A 13,590-nucleotide genomic window follows, 5' to 3' on the forward strand; every position below is an offset into this window, starting at 1 on the left:
GTTTCCATTAAATTCTCATAGGACTTCCTTTTTGTTATATACGCAGAGAAACAGATTTAAAGGAAAATATTATCTGGGCTCAAGGTAGTGAATGGAACCCCCCAAACAGACCAAAGACGTTGACTTCCCATGGAGTGAAAGTGTGGCCACTCCATGTATTACCTCAGAACTTATCCTAAGAGAGAGACGGCAACCTTGGCTCAGACACTGGATCTAATTTATTTTATTCCTGCTTGTCTTTCAAGGTCTGATGAGGACCCTCCCTCAATCTTCATCCAGGTGACCTGCACCCACTCATCTAGCTGCCACCCAGTTAGATCACACGTCATATTTTCTTCCCCTTTTCCAGTGTACCTACCTCAGGGCACTTTAGCTTTATAAGCTACGATTCTATTGTCCTTGAAGAGAAACAAAAACACTGCAACACGAGCATCCTTTTCCATTTACTGAGTAAGCTTTGCTATCCCTCACAGACTGCATAAAGTGAACCACAAAAAGCGAATCACATCCGCAGAGGGGCGTATCACAGTGAAGATGTGCCAAAACACAAACCTCCAGTGTAGTGCTTATCAGACATCAATTTAATGTTAAAGATGCTTTGGAAGCATCTCTACATGCCTTGAAGGTGGTGCATAAGACAGCCAGTGAATGTGAAATCAGGAGTGTGGCTCCCTGGGTATACCATTTAAAGAGAAACCGAACACTTAAGTTAGACTTTTGATGGATCAACAGGTGTGTTATAAGATTTCCATGTGATAGAGAGTCACGAACAGTTGACCACTGTGGACACTGGGCACACATGGGACCTATGGTCATCAGTGAACAGCGGGGCGGATTACACGGGATTTACTGTGCTTCCACGGGCCACACGTGCTCACATGGGCAACGCCTATGCTTTTTCACCTCCCCAAGTCATGCCACATCCTCGCTGCTTATAGGACTCGGGGAAAACACGACCGCCAGCAAGAGCGCAGCTCAATTTTGACAGAGACTTAAGAGAGAAGAGACTTAAAATCCCTTCTGGGTCACGAATTACACCAAGTGCTCAACAACCAGAGGCTGACCATGCTGGACTAGGCAGGTGGGCAGGAAACCTGGTCTGATTAAGGCAGTGAGCAACGTGGTGAGAGCACGGAAACAGATTCATGGTAACCACGTCAGGGACCCAGCTGGCAAGTGCTACCGAGAGAAGAGAACTGCAGTTATTTACAACGCGCAGCCGTGGCCCTTGTAATCTTCCGTCGGCACAAACGTTCATTTTAAAATTTGGTAGTATGCAGAGAATTTTCTCCAAAATAAAAACTTGAAAGAACGTGAGGACAGGAACCAGCGGCTTCATCTTGGTATTATTATCCTTTCTATGGCGCACAGAATATGGTCCCAGTTTTTACAGAATATTGCCAGGAGGGTCACAGCGACGAAGGTGCCGAGAATGTGGAAGCGGCTCTTCATCATGGGTGAGATGAACTTGGCGATGGTGGACACACACACCAGGATGACAGTCATGAAGGCCAGGACCACATTGATGCATTTCCCCAGGAGGACCTTGGCGTTCACGGTGTCTGTCTGCAGGGCCTGCTGCTCCTGCTGGTGGAGCTCCAACTTAGAAATGCGAGTCTGGCAGGACTCCAAGGCTTCCTGTGGGCAAGAGGGAGAGCGAGGATCAAATGCTGTTGAGATCACCAGCAACACGTGAGCGTGAGCTGGGACGTGCGCGAGGGCCACCCAGCTCAGGACGCTGCTGCCTGTGCAGCTTCGAACTGATGATGATAACGATGACGACGGTGATGACAGAGAAGTAAGACGAGAATCCCAAGGCTCACTTTATCCTGTCATTCACAGACAGAACGTGCATGTATCTACAACCATGAAATACCATGAATGAAGAAATACGGTTAGGTATTTTTGACTCCACCTATATTTAAAATAAAGTGCATAAAATACTGCCATCTTGTGGAACCATCAGGGACAAACCAGAAGAGGGGTGGGATTCCGTTTTGTGACAGGTGACTAACTCCAGTCATGGGGTAGGTGACATCTCCAACTGCTAGTCCTTTTGTTTTTTTCTTTTTGGCTCTGCCACACGGCATGTGGGATCTTAGTTCCCTGACCAGGGATCGAACTGGGGCTCCCTGCAGTGGAAGCACAGAGTCCTAACCACTGGACCGCCAGGGAAGTCCCACCAACTGCTAGTCCTTATTCCACTGCTCAGTCCATGTACATCTGTTACAGACCAGTGGAGGACGGAGGGAGGGATGGGGCCCGGCTGACTGTGGGGCTCTCATGGCTGCTCTTCGAACGCTGCGTTACCAGGGCACTATCTGAAGCTATGCCTTCTCCCCAGATCTCATTCTTGCCAAGGCTTTGATTACTAGACACGGACGACTCCAATTATCTCCAGCCCAGCTGTCTCTCTTGAGATTGACTCATGTGTCTACATGTGTCCTGGACATCTCCACTTTGAGCTTCTTAAAAGCACCTCAAATGTACCATGGCCAGTTGTGGATTCATGTCTGCACCTTCCCCGCTCCTGCCATCAACCATTCCAATTGGAATTCCTTCCAATTCCTCTTCTCAGAAAACAGCACCTGATGCACCAAGTTGTCATGTGAGAAACGTGAAAGGCATGCCTTGACACCCCTCTCATCTAATCCAGCACCAGGCCCCTCCGATGCAACATCTGGTATTTATCTTAACTGGTCCATTTCTCTCTCCTCCCACCTCAGTCATCAGGGTCTCCACCTGCAGTAACTTACCACTCATTTCTCTTCACACCCTCTTGGTCTTCAACCTCATGAATCCACTTTCCACACAGCAGCCCAAGTGATCTTTGAAGGACGCATATCTGATGTCACCCCTTCTTGTAGAACCTTTTAAATCTTTAACGTGGTCTAGGCCCAGCCACTGTCTCCTGCCTTGCTTACCTGGTAAGCCTCCTCCCCCGTCCCTCCCCCCTCACTGTGTTCTGGCCACACCGGCTTTTTGAAGTTCTGAAAAGGACCATGCTCAGGGCCTTTGCACACGCAGTGTGCTGTGCCCGAAAGGTTTGCCTCCCCACACACCATTCCCCTCTATCTTTCAGGTCCCACATTGATGGTCACATCCTGAGGGACACCTTCCTGGACCCACCAGATTATGTCAAGTCTCCCTCTGGCCCTTGTCCCTAACCAAGGGACCACACCTGCACTGCGCTGTTATCCGCAGCAGGAGGTACGTGCTGGCTGAATGCTCCAGACTGGATGCCAGTAATGGGATATGAGGCTTGAGAGAGAAAAACCTTACACCTCTCGGGAGAAAAGGATCGAAGTAGAGGTGGTACAAGGAGCTCCTTTTAGTTCACGAGCCTATTTTCTAACTCATTTACCAATATATGTTTGCTCAATTAAAATCCAGTCATGTTTTCAGGTTTTAAACGAGCATAATGGCTCCAAAACTGATTTACTTTCCTTCTGCTGAACATACTCTATGGGCCAAGGGTTCTCTGTTACTATAGGAACTTCCAGGCTGCCAACAAAAACGTTACAACTTCTTCAGATCTCACATTCTAAAAAGTTCTGGCTTTTCTACAATGACAGGCAAGTGCCCCCAGTATCATGCATTCTTTTCAAATACTTAGGCCTATGGTGTCCTCTCTTTTAGGCATGGCATGGAAAAGGTGATAGAACAGGATAAAAGATCAACATTTTAGGCAAATTCATTCATCTGTGATTGGGTAGATGAATTACACATACAAACAGACTGATCCTAGAACTGCCTTAGAACTTGCCAAATTTTTTACCAAAAGGAAAATCCAAGAAGATTAAGCAGTGAATTCATAAGGAATTTTGGTCACAGCGCCCACTGAGAGATACTCAGCCCCACAGCTTTTAGTACTTCCTCGGGCCCAGTATTTAACTTATTGGGGATAAGGACAGAGGACAGGATTATCTTTAAACTCTTCGAATTGAGAATTCAGGGTTAAAAAACTCATCTGCGTTTTAAAACAACAAAACCCTTGCATCCCTATAGGCAACAGTCACCCTCATCTATACGACTCCATCATCTTGTATAACCCTGCCTATAAGAACAAAAGAAACACGAAATAAAGAGGAAGCTGAGCAGGTCCAATTGCCAAAAGCCCCAAGAAATTATGGCTACTCATACATAATAAACACAAAAATTGGCCAGCATTTATTTTTGTCCGCTTATTATGTGTCAGGTAAAGATTTAAGTACTTTACATGTCTTATCCCATTTAATCCTCCTGACAGCCTTTTGAGGTAGAGCTCATTAATATTTCCATTTTATAGATGAGGAAACTGAGGCACAGCGCTGATGTGTGCAGGTTCACAGTAAGAGGCAGAGCCAGGATTCTAACTATCCTAACAAGAAAGACCCTCCAGTCACTCACACAGACATCCTCTGCACTTCCGAGCTACAAGGTGAAACTAGAAAATGCTGAAATGAACTCTTCTAAATTTTTAAGCTCTCTTTGTGAAGTCCCTCCCTTTATCTTACCCCTCCATCTCTAAAGTATGTTTCTTTAAAAAGAGGAATAATAATATAAACCCAAACAATCCCCTAAATAAGAAAACCATATATTTAGATATCAGCTAGTGGCATCCCAGACATATTCTAAAACAGAATGCTCTAATAAAACAGAGTGTACTGTTCACCTGGCAACACTTCACATTTAAATGGGTTCCCATTTTTTTAAACCAGTCAGCAGTGAAGTTAAGTCTCCTAGCCCAGAGCAGGGGCAGAAATCACCCAAGTGTCTTCTGCACCAGGGTCCTCAGAGGCAAACAAGTCTGATGCTGTGGCTCCCAGAATTGTCCAAGTAGACGTCTGGGATTAGCACAGGCTCAGCCCTAGACACAGTGTGGAACAAAACGTGGGCGGCTGAAAGTCTGGCTTACACATTGTGGGAGAAATCTCTCCTTATGTTTCAGCCCCTTGTAAAGTGGGGATGGAGAAAATAAGCACTGCCTACAAAGAAAATTTGTAAAACTGAAGCTGAGCATGACTGGGAGAGTATACTTTTTTGTTTTTTTCTTTAAAAAGGTGATCAATGGGAATGTAAATCACTGCAGCCATTACAGAAAACACTACAGAGGTTCCTCGAAAATTAAAAATAGAACTACAATATGACACAGCAATCCCACTTCTGTGTATATACCTGAAGGAAATGAAATCAGTACCTAGAAGAGAAATCCACACCCTCACATTTATTACAGCATTACTGACAATAGCCAAGACATGGAAACAACCCAAGTGTCCACTGATGGACGAATAAAGAAAATGAGGTACACATACGCACACACACAGACACACACAGGCATACAATGCAGCCGTGAGAAAGAAAGAAATAGTTCCATTTGCAGCAACATGGATGGACCTAAAGGGTATTTTGCTAAGTGAAATGAGTCAGACAGAGACAAACAACTACTGTATGATCTCACTTATCTGGCAGAATCTAAAAGGGGAAGGGAGGTAAAATGGGTGTGAAAGGGGTCAAAAGGCACAAACTTCCAGTGATAATATGAATAAGTCCTGGGGAGTGTACTGTACAGCTTGGTCACTATAGTTAACAACACTGTATTGTATATTTAAAACTTGCTAAGGGAGTAAGCCTTAAAACTTCTCATCATAAGAGAACAAATTTGTAACTATGTGAGGTGATGAATGTTAACTAAACTTATCGTGGTGATAATTTTGCAATATGTACACATATCAAATATTATATTGTACACCTTAACCTAATACAATTATATGTCAATGATATCAGAATAAAAACTGGGGGGAAAAGAGACCCTCTAGTACCCCTAAAAAAAGGAGCTCAAGAAGCCTAGGGTTGCTTCACTACAGCGTTAGTATCACATTAATACTGGAGCATGCCTTTGTTTATACTGATCCAGTTACCCCTTCCTTCCATCCATCAAGATCCCACCCACCTCTTCAAGTCCCACCTTCTCTAGGACATTTTTTCACATTCATTACTCAAGGATTATCTGCAAGACCTTGGTCAAGTCACTTAACCTCTCTGTGCCTTGGTCTCCACATCTGAGAAATTAAGAGAATAACAAAAACTACCTCAAGGGCTGTTGTGAGGAATAGATGGGGAAATTAGACATGTAAAGTGCTTTGATAGTGCTTGGAACACGGTATGCACTCAACTGCTTGAAATTCCCACAAATATGAAAGCTATTATTTTAGAGATGAGCAAACAGACTTAAGGCTTGCTCAGGACCACGGAGCTGGTAAATGGCTGGGACTGAAGCCCAGTGTCTGACCACTAAGTGGACCCCTGCCCCACTTGTCCATGGCTTGGTGGGCACTGCACGCCTAAATTTCTGAGGCTTTCAGAGTCTGCGTCACGTGATTTGGCCCTTGTTCACATTGTCTTGAGCCAACTGGCAGTTGCGTTACTTCTGATCCTCCACCTAGGCAAGCATGTCGAAGGCAAGATTTATCCAGTGTTTTAAAATTTGTAGAAACTGTGGTGATGGTGGGGAGAGTAGAGTATTGGTGATAGGCTTGGGGTAGATAATAAATATTTGCTAACTAATTTAGGCAGAAAGTAAACAGAATATAGCTTAATGTCTATAACATGAGCTCATGGGGTTAATACAGTGAAGAATAAATGTTTGCTCCACGTGCCAGAAATCCCTTCGGGCTTGGGGGTAATGCACTTAGTTTGTTAAATGAATGAAAGGCTGGGAAGAGCCCACGTGAGCTCTGGTGGGGAGAGAAAAGGCACCTGGATGTCCCGTGACCGCTCGTAGGCCTGGTAGGCCACCTTCTCCTCGATGCTGGCCAGCTCCTGCTTCAGGTTGGCCGTCTCGTGCTGATGCAGGTCCGTGAGGTCGTGCAGCTGGTCTTCCAGTCGCTCGTACCTTTCCAAAGAGAGGAGGTGATTCTGAACGTGACATTTCAAAGGTGTTCTGACAGCACTTAGAAAATGACATCCTTTGTCTCTGTCACCAGTGCCCCTTGGCTTGTTCTCATCCCCAGGTAGACTGTGCTTCCAAAAAAGTAAGTCAAGCTGTGGGGAACATGCTTTTGGAAAACACTGAACTCTAGCTCCAGAAAGGACTGGTCTCTGCAGGCTTAACTCTGTCCGCACCACTGAGGGTTCATGCAAACCAAACCTGGCTTTTCCACCCACGTCAGACCAACACCTTGTCTGGCTGTGGGGACAACAGGACAGGCCTTATCACTGGCACATTCACCAGGGCTGGTCAGGAGACAGGGCTGTCAGTCATCCTGCTAAAGGCGAGGACCCACTGGCATCCTGGTGCTTTTCCCTCTTCTGACCCCACAGTGCCTACTGGTTCACGGCCACAGCTCTCATGCGCCAGAGAGGCTGTAAGGAAATGACCGATTTCTACGCTGGAGCCAATTCCACTTATTTCCCAGTGCACACAGTGATTCCGAATACATGTGTCAGCTCTTAGGACTTAAGTGTCAATTAAAAAATCATACTTCTTGCAAATTAAAGATGGCTTATCAGGTGGCACTTCCGAAAGTCCAAATCTAAAGTAACAAGCACAAAGATTCCCATTCCCACCCCCCAATCCCCTCAGAGAAGGGGAATTTTGTATTGTATTTGAAACCGTGTAATATTTATTTGGAAACAGGAAGCACTATTTGGGGAAGGTGCATTAGCCTGGATGACTTCGATCAATGCCAGTTTTAGACACTTAGTCACCTGATAGAATCATTTTAAAAAACACTTTAATACAGATTTAATGATTTTTCTCAGGTAGGACTTCACAGGTGCCCAATGTTGGTGTTTTGTAAGCAAGCCTTTTAAAAATCTCTTGACAGATGAATGGATAAAGAAGACAGGGTACATATATACAAAGGAATATTACTCAGCCATTAAAAAAGTATGAAATAATGACATTTTCAGCAACATGGATGGACCTAGAGATTATCATACTAAGTGAAATAATAAGTCAGACAGAGAAAAACAAACATCCTATGATATCACTTATATGTGGAATCTAAAAAAAAAAGATACAAATGAACTTATTTATAAAACAGAAACAGACTCTCAGACTTAGAAAACAAACTGATGATTTCCAAAGGGGAAAGGTGGCAGAGAGGGATAAATTAGGAGTTTGGGATTAATGTCTACACACTGCTATATATAAAATAGATAATCAACAAGGACCTACTATATGGCACAGGGAACTCTACTCAATACTCTTAATAACCTATATGGGAAAAGAAGCTGAAAAAGAATAGATACATGTATAACTGAATCACTTTGCTGTACATCTGAAACTAACACAACATTACTAGTCAACTATACTCCAATGTAAAATAAAAACTAAAAAAAAAAATAAAGATCTCTTAAAGTAATATAGTGAGTGACCAAATCATGGAGATCACAAACATGTTATATAACAAATGAGAGCCAAAGCTGTCCTAACGGATATTTGTGACTTGAAATAAAGGGATCCAAAGGGTGCTGTATCCCAAACTATCTGAATGGAATTAAGGTCAATATTATCTGGAAAAACTGTGATGCAGAAACAGTTCTTATGTGACAAAGAATCCAAAGTCAAAGATGTAGGTGGAAAGTTTTTAAAAAATCATTTCATAAAATATGACAGCCGAAAAAAGCCACATCTCTAAATTAACACATATATAAAATCACATATCACATAAAAAACGTGTAAACTAAATTTAAATTTTAACTCTTACCACATGTAATAGGCATTCCCTTTTTTTTTTTTTTCTTTTCTTTTTTTTTGCGGTACGCGGGCCTCTCACTGTTGTGGCCTCTCCCGTTGCGCTCCGGACACGCAGGCTCAGCGGCCATGGCTCACGGGCCCAGCCGCTCCGCGGCATGTGGGATCCTCCCGGACCGGGGCTCGAACCCGCATCCCCTGCCTCGGCAGGCGGACTTTCAACCACTGCGCCACCAGGGAAGCCCCGGCATTCACTTTTTAATCTACATTTTTAGAAGTTAACATTTATTTGACCAAAAAACTTGGAGGGGGCATATTTTTATTGGGAAAATGGTGGAAAATCACCTCATACTAGGGCATACACATTTTTTAAGCTAGAGGCACCTAAAGCCAGCCTACACAACGCCGGACTTTAAAAATTAGCTAATATAATCTACAAGATTTGAATTTATTATTGATTACACTTATAATCTTAAGATTATAATCTTAAGATTCCTTTTGAAAGCTCTTCATTTAGGGTGAAAAGTTTACTGAGCAAAATACAATATCATAAAAAAATACACTATATAAAGACTAAAAGATTTATGTACCAAATAAAAGCTACCTAGCTGGACAATGAATTCATTGTTTACTTGACAGTTATTATGGAGGGAAATCAAATACAGATCTACGAATTAGTGTACCGAGACCTCATAACAGCAGCCTACTGAATCAGGAGCTCAATATGCACGATTCATCGACTGTATAGTGATATTTTAACAGACCCACATGTATAAGGTCTTTCTCTAAGCTGTCAGGCTTCAAGTCACAAATTACAAAACTTAGAATCACAAGGTATGGAAAGAACTATCGATTCCTAAATGCCTTTTGACCTATATCCATATTTACAGGAAATACAACCACTAACATATCACCTTCGAGCAATCTCTCCGCAGGTAGTAACTCGTGCTCCTGAAAGAATGTGAAGAGAAGAGCATGAAATACCTGTATGTCTCCTCTTGCAGGGTCTGAGAGATGAAGCCATACTCCCTCTTGAACTGCACCTTCAGCGCCTCGATGTCCTCGGCCAGCTGCGCCTGGGTGTCCTTGATCTCCCTGAGCTCCTCCAGGATGGCCGTGAGCTTGCCCTGGCTGTCCAGCGCGCCAGTGCCCCCGGCCCCGAACGACTGGTTCCCGTTGCTGTCGGCAGAGCCTGACGTGCCGCTCGAGCACTCGTCGTCGCTGCCGTACTTGGGCTTGTTCACGATGGTGGCGCTGCCCCCGTAGGCCCTGGTGCTGGCCTCGGGCCGGAACTCCTCCAGGGAGTTTCTCAGGTGAGCGATATTGTCGGCACTGCCAAACTTATTCCGGATCAAGTTGGCGAACTCTCTGGACTTGCTGAAGACGAACACGGGTGGGGTGAGGGACACCCCCGGCAGGCCCGACTTACTGCTCTCCAGGCTGTGGGGAGCGGTGCGAGCCTTGGCCTGGGCATCCTTCAGAGGGGACTGGATGTCCTTCAGGTTGTCCTTGGCAATGTCCTTTGAGCTCCGGGGGGCCCCGTTCTGCTCGAGCTCCCGGAGCTTCCTGTGGTACTGCTCTAACTTCTTCTGCAGCTGGGCAATGGACTGAGCCGACCTCTGATTCTTCTTCTCAAAGACCTGCTTGATGCGGCCAGCCTGCTGCTTGTCCGCGCTGCTCACTAGTTTCAGATACTCTGCGACATTCCCATCGCGGGACGTTTGCTCGATTCTTATCTGCTCTGTGACCTTTAGAATTTTCTGCTTCAGGCTGTCCGCGCTGAGTTTGACCTTGTGGAAGTCCAGGATGCCATCTGGTACATCAAAGTTGAGGTTGGTGTCCGACCCGCCTCGGCGGATGTTCAGGGGAAGGCTTAGGGTATTCATGTCATGACGCGCTCCCTGGAGGAGACAGGGAAGAAGCACTTTAAGACTGGAAGTCGAAGAGACAGTCGCTGTGATGGAATCTGTGTACACACAACAGACATACTTTACGCCCCAGATTTTCAAACTGCAAGTATTCGAAAGATAAAAACTCCCTACTATCCTCTCAAGTTGAATGCAGAACAACCCAACTCCTCCTGCACCCATGTATACAAACGATGACATTCACCTCTGCTAGGGCATCTGACTTTCTGCCTGATTAGACAGTAACTCTTGGTTGCCAGGGTAGAACATACATAATGAGATGAGGTTATCAAGTCTGTTCTGGTTTCCCAAAGTGCCCAGGTAACTGGGATACCTGCCATGCCCCATTCACAGTAAACTTCACCATTATGGGACATGAACCCAATTCGGTACTCAATCATTTAAAAGGAAAATGGAAAAAAAAAAAGGAAGGGAGGGAGGGAGGGACAGAAGGAAGGAAGGAAGGAAGGAAGGAAGGAAGGAAGGAAGCAAAGTCCCAGTAGGTACATTCGTCAACACAAGAAATTATTTTCTTAATGGAATGATTAAACAGATGTGATGGAATAATATGGAGCAAGATTAATTTTAATAATTGAGTAATAAAACAACAGTATTCAGATATGGAAACAAATAACCCAAAACACAACCAAAGTGATTAAAAACAACAATGGGGAGGGGGAAGGGGAAGCTGGGACGAAGTGAGAGATTAGCAGTGACATATATACACTACCAAATGTAAAACCGATAGCTAGTGGGAAGCAGCCGCATAGCACAGGGAGATCAGCTCGGTGCTTTGTGACCACCTAGAGGGGTGGGATAGGGAGGGTGGGAGGGAGATGCAAGAGGGAGGAGATATGGGGATATATGTATACATATAGCTGATTCACTTTGTTGTACAGCAGAAACTAACACACCATGTAAAGCAACTATACTCCAATAAAGATGTTAAAAACAACAACAACAACAGTGACAATATTAAGACCACGTGAAATAGCTTTCTCACTCAAGGGCCACCTGGAAAAAAGGAATTGCAAAGCATCACTGAGCACCCTGGCAAAGGGGGTAGCTAGATTGTGCTCTAAAAGGGAAAGGCATGCACCCCAACGTTCACTGCAGCACTATTTACAACAGCCAGGTCATGGAAGCAACCTAAATGCCCATCGACAGACGAATAGATAAAGAAGATGTGGTACATATATACAATGGAATATTACTCAGCCATAAAAAGGAATGAAATTGGGTCATTTGTTGAGGTGTGGATGGATCTAGAGACTGTCATACAGAGTGAAGTAAGTCAGAAAGAGAAAAACAAATACCGTATATTAACGCATGTATGTGGAACCTAGAAAAATGGTACAGATGAACTGGTTTGCAGGGCAGAAATTGAGACACAGATGCAGAGAACAAATGTATGGACACCAAGCGGGGAAAGTGGCAGGGGGTGGGGGTGGTGGTGTGATGAATTGGGCGATTGGGATTGACATGTGTACACTGATGTGTATAAAATTGATGACTAATAAGAACCTGCTGTATAAAAAAATAAATTAAATTAAATTAAAAAATTTTTAAAAAAAGAACCATACTAGGAAACTTGGAAGGATTTCCATGAGGTATTGCTGAGTGAGGTATTGTTGCTGACAATAATGAATGAATGAATGAATGAATGAATGAATGAGAAAGGCAAATGTGGTCTGCGTGCCAGGCACTGAATGTCCACAGGGTTTGCCTTGTCTGAGCCTCACCACCACGGCAGGCAAATAATGTGTTACATCCATATAACATGTAGAAACAGAGACTTAAAGAGCTAGGATTTGAATCCAAGTCACCCTAACGCTGGTCCTTTTTCCACCTCAGGACACTCTACTACTCTTGTCCCCAGAGGACTAAAAACAGGTCTTTATAGAGTCTGAACACAATCTTTAAACAAAAATACTTAAGATCTAAACTGAAGCATCTTATTTTTCAAGTTAACAACCCTTTGATTAGCAAAATGCCATGATATAGAGTCTTGACAGAAACAATGGGAGACAGGACAATATTCAGCTCAAGTTAGCTTTTTTTTTTTTTTGCGGTACGTGGGCCTCTCACTGTTGTGGCCTCTCCCGTTGCGGAGCACAGGCTCCGGACGCGTAGGCTCAGCGGCCATGGCTCATGGGCCCAGCCGCTCCGCGGCACGTGGGATCTTCCCGGACCGGGGCACGAACCCATGTCCCCTGCATCGGCAGGCGGACTCTCAACCACTGCATCACCAGGGAAGCCCTCAAGTTAGCTTTTTTTAAGGAGAGAAGAGGCTGACATAGTAAAAAATTGCTAAGATAATAACAGACCTCATACTGCCAAAGTGACTCAGGCTCAAATGTGGACCATTTCCAACAATGAGCATTAACATTCTGCCATATGAAAAAGGCTACCCAGGGCTTTTTCCTAAAGGGGGGAGCCCAATGGTACAGTGGGACACAATCCCAGGTCGGTGGGTCAGGCCTCTTTCACAACTTACAAAAGTTTGTTAGCGTCATTTCTCGACCCCTCTCTTCCCACACACAGCTTTGTCATAAGAGACCCTGGTTGCTTTATCTGGCAGAAGAGCATCACATAGGGAAGGCTGGAAGGAAATAAATGCCAAATCACTATAAGACTAGAAAAAGGAATAAAGGAATTGTGACTTCACCTGGTCAAGGGGGAAGGACGGGTGTAGAGACTAAAGAAGGTACATAATAATCATCTTCAGGTCCTGGAGAGATGACCACAGGAAGTTCATGGAAGCCAAGCAGCTGTGGCTCACCAGTGGACCCAAACAGGAATGGCCTCAAATTACAGTAACGGGCTTCCCTGGTGGCGCAGTGGTTGAGAGTCCGTCTGCCAATGCAGGGGACGCGGGTTCGTGCCCCGGTCCGGGAGGATCCCACGTGCCGCGGAGCGGCTGGGCCCATGAGCCACGGCCGCTGGGCCTGCGCGTCCGGAGCCTGTGCTCCGCAACAGGAGAGGCCACAACAGTGAGAGGCC

The 13,590-nt window shown here is 44.8% G+C and overlaps 1 protein-coding gene across 1 annotated transcript in view; it reads right to left on the minus strand.

Annotated features, from left to right (window-relative positions):
• Nucleotides 1-1,335: 1,335 nt before the first annotated feature.
• Nucleotides 1,336-13,590, minus strand: part of TMCC3 (transmembrane and coiled-coil domain family 3) — a 67,891-nt gene continuing 55,636 nt past the window's right edge. Inside the window, exons 2-4 of the mRNA XM_007468209.1 lie at nucleotides 9,665-10,581; nucleotides 6,739-6,874; nucleotides 1,336-1,638 (exon numbers count right to left, since the gene is read on the minus strand). Of these exons, the coding sequence (XP_007468271.1) occupies nucleotides 1,336-1,638; nucleotides 6,739-6,874; nucleotides 9,665-10,581 (1,356 nt within the window). The remainder of the gene's footprint in view (nucleotides 1,639-6,738; nucleotides 6,875-9,664; nucleotides 10,582-13,590) is intronic.

This window comes from Lipotes vexillifer, unplaced genomic scaffold (assembly GCF_000442215.2).
Source record: "Lipotes vexillifer unplaced genomic scaffold, Lipotes_vexillifer_v1.1 scaffold180, whole genome shotgun sequence".
In the NCBI taxonomy this organism is placed as follows: Eukaryota; Metazoa; Chordata; class Mammalia; order Artiodactyla; family Lipotidae; genus Lipotes; species Lipotes vexillifer.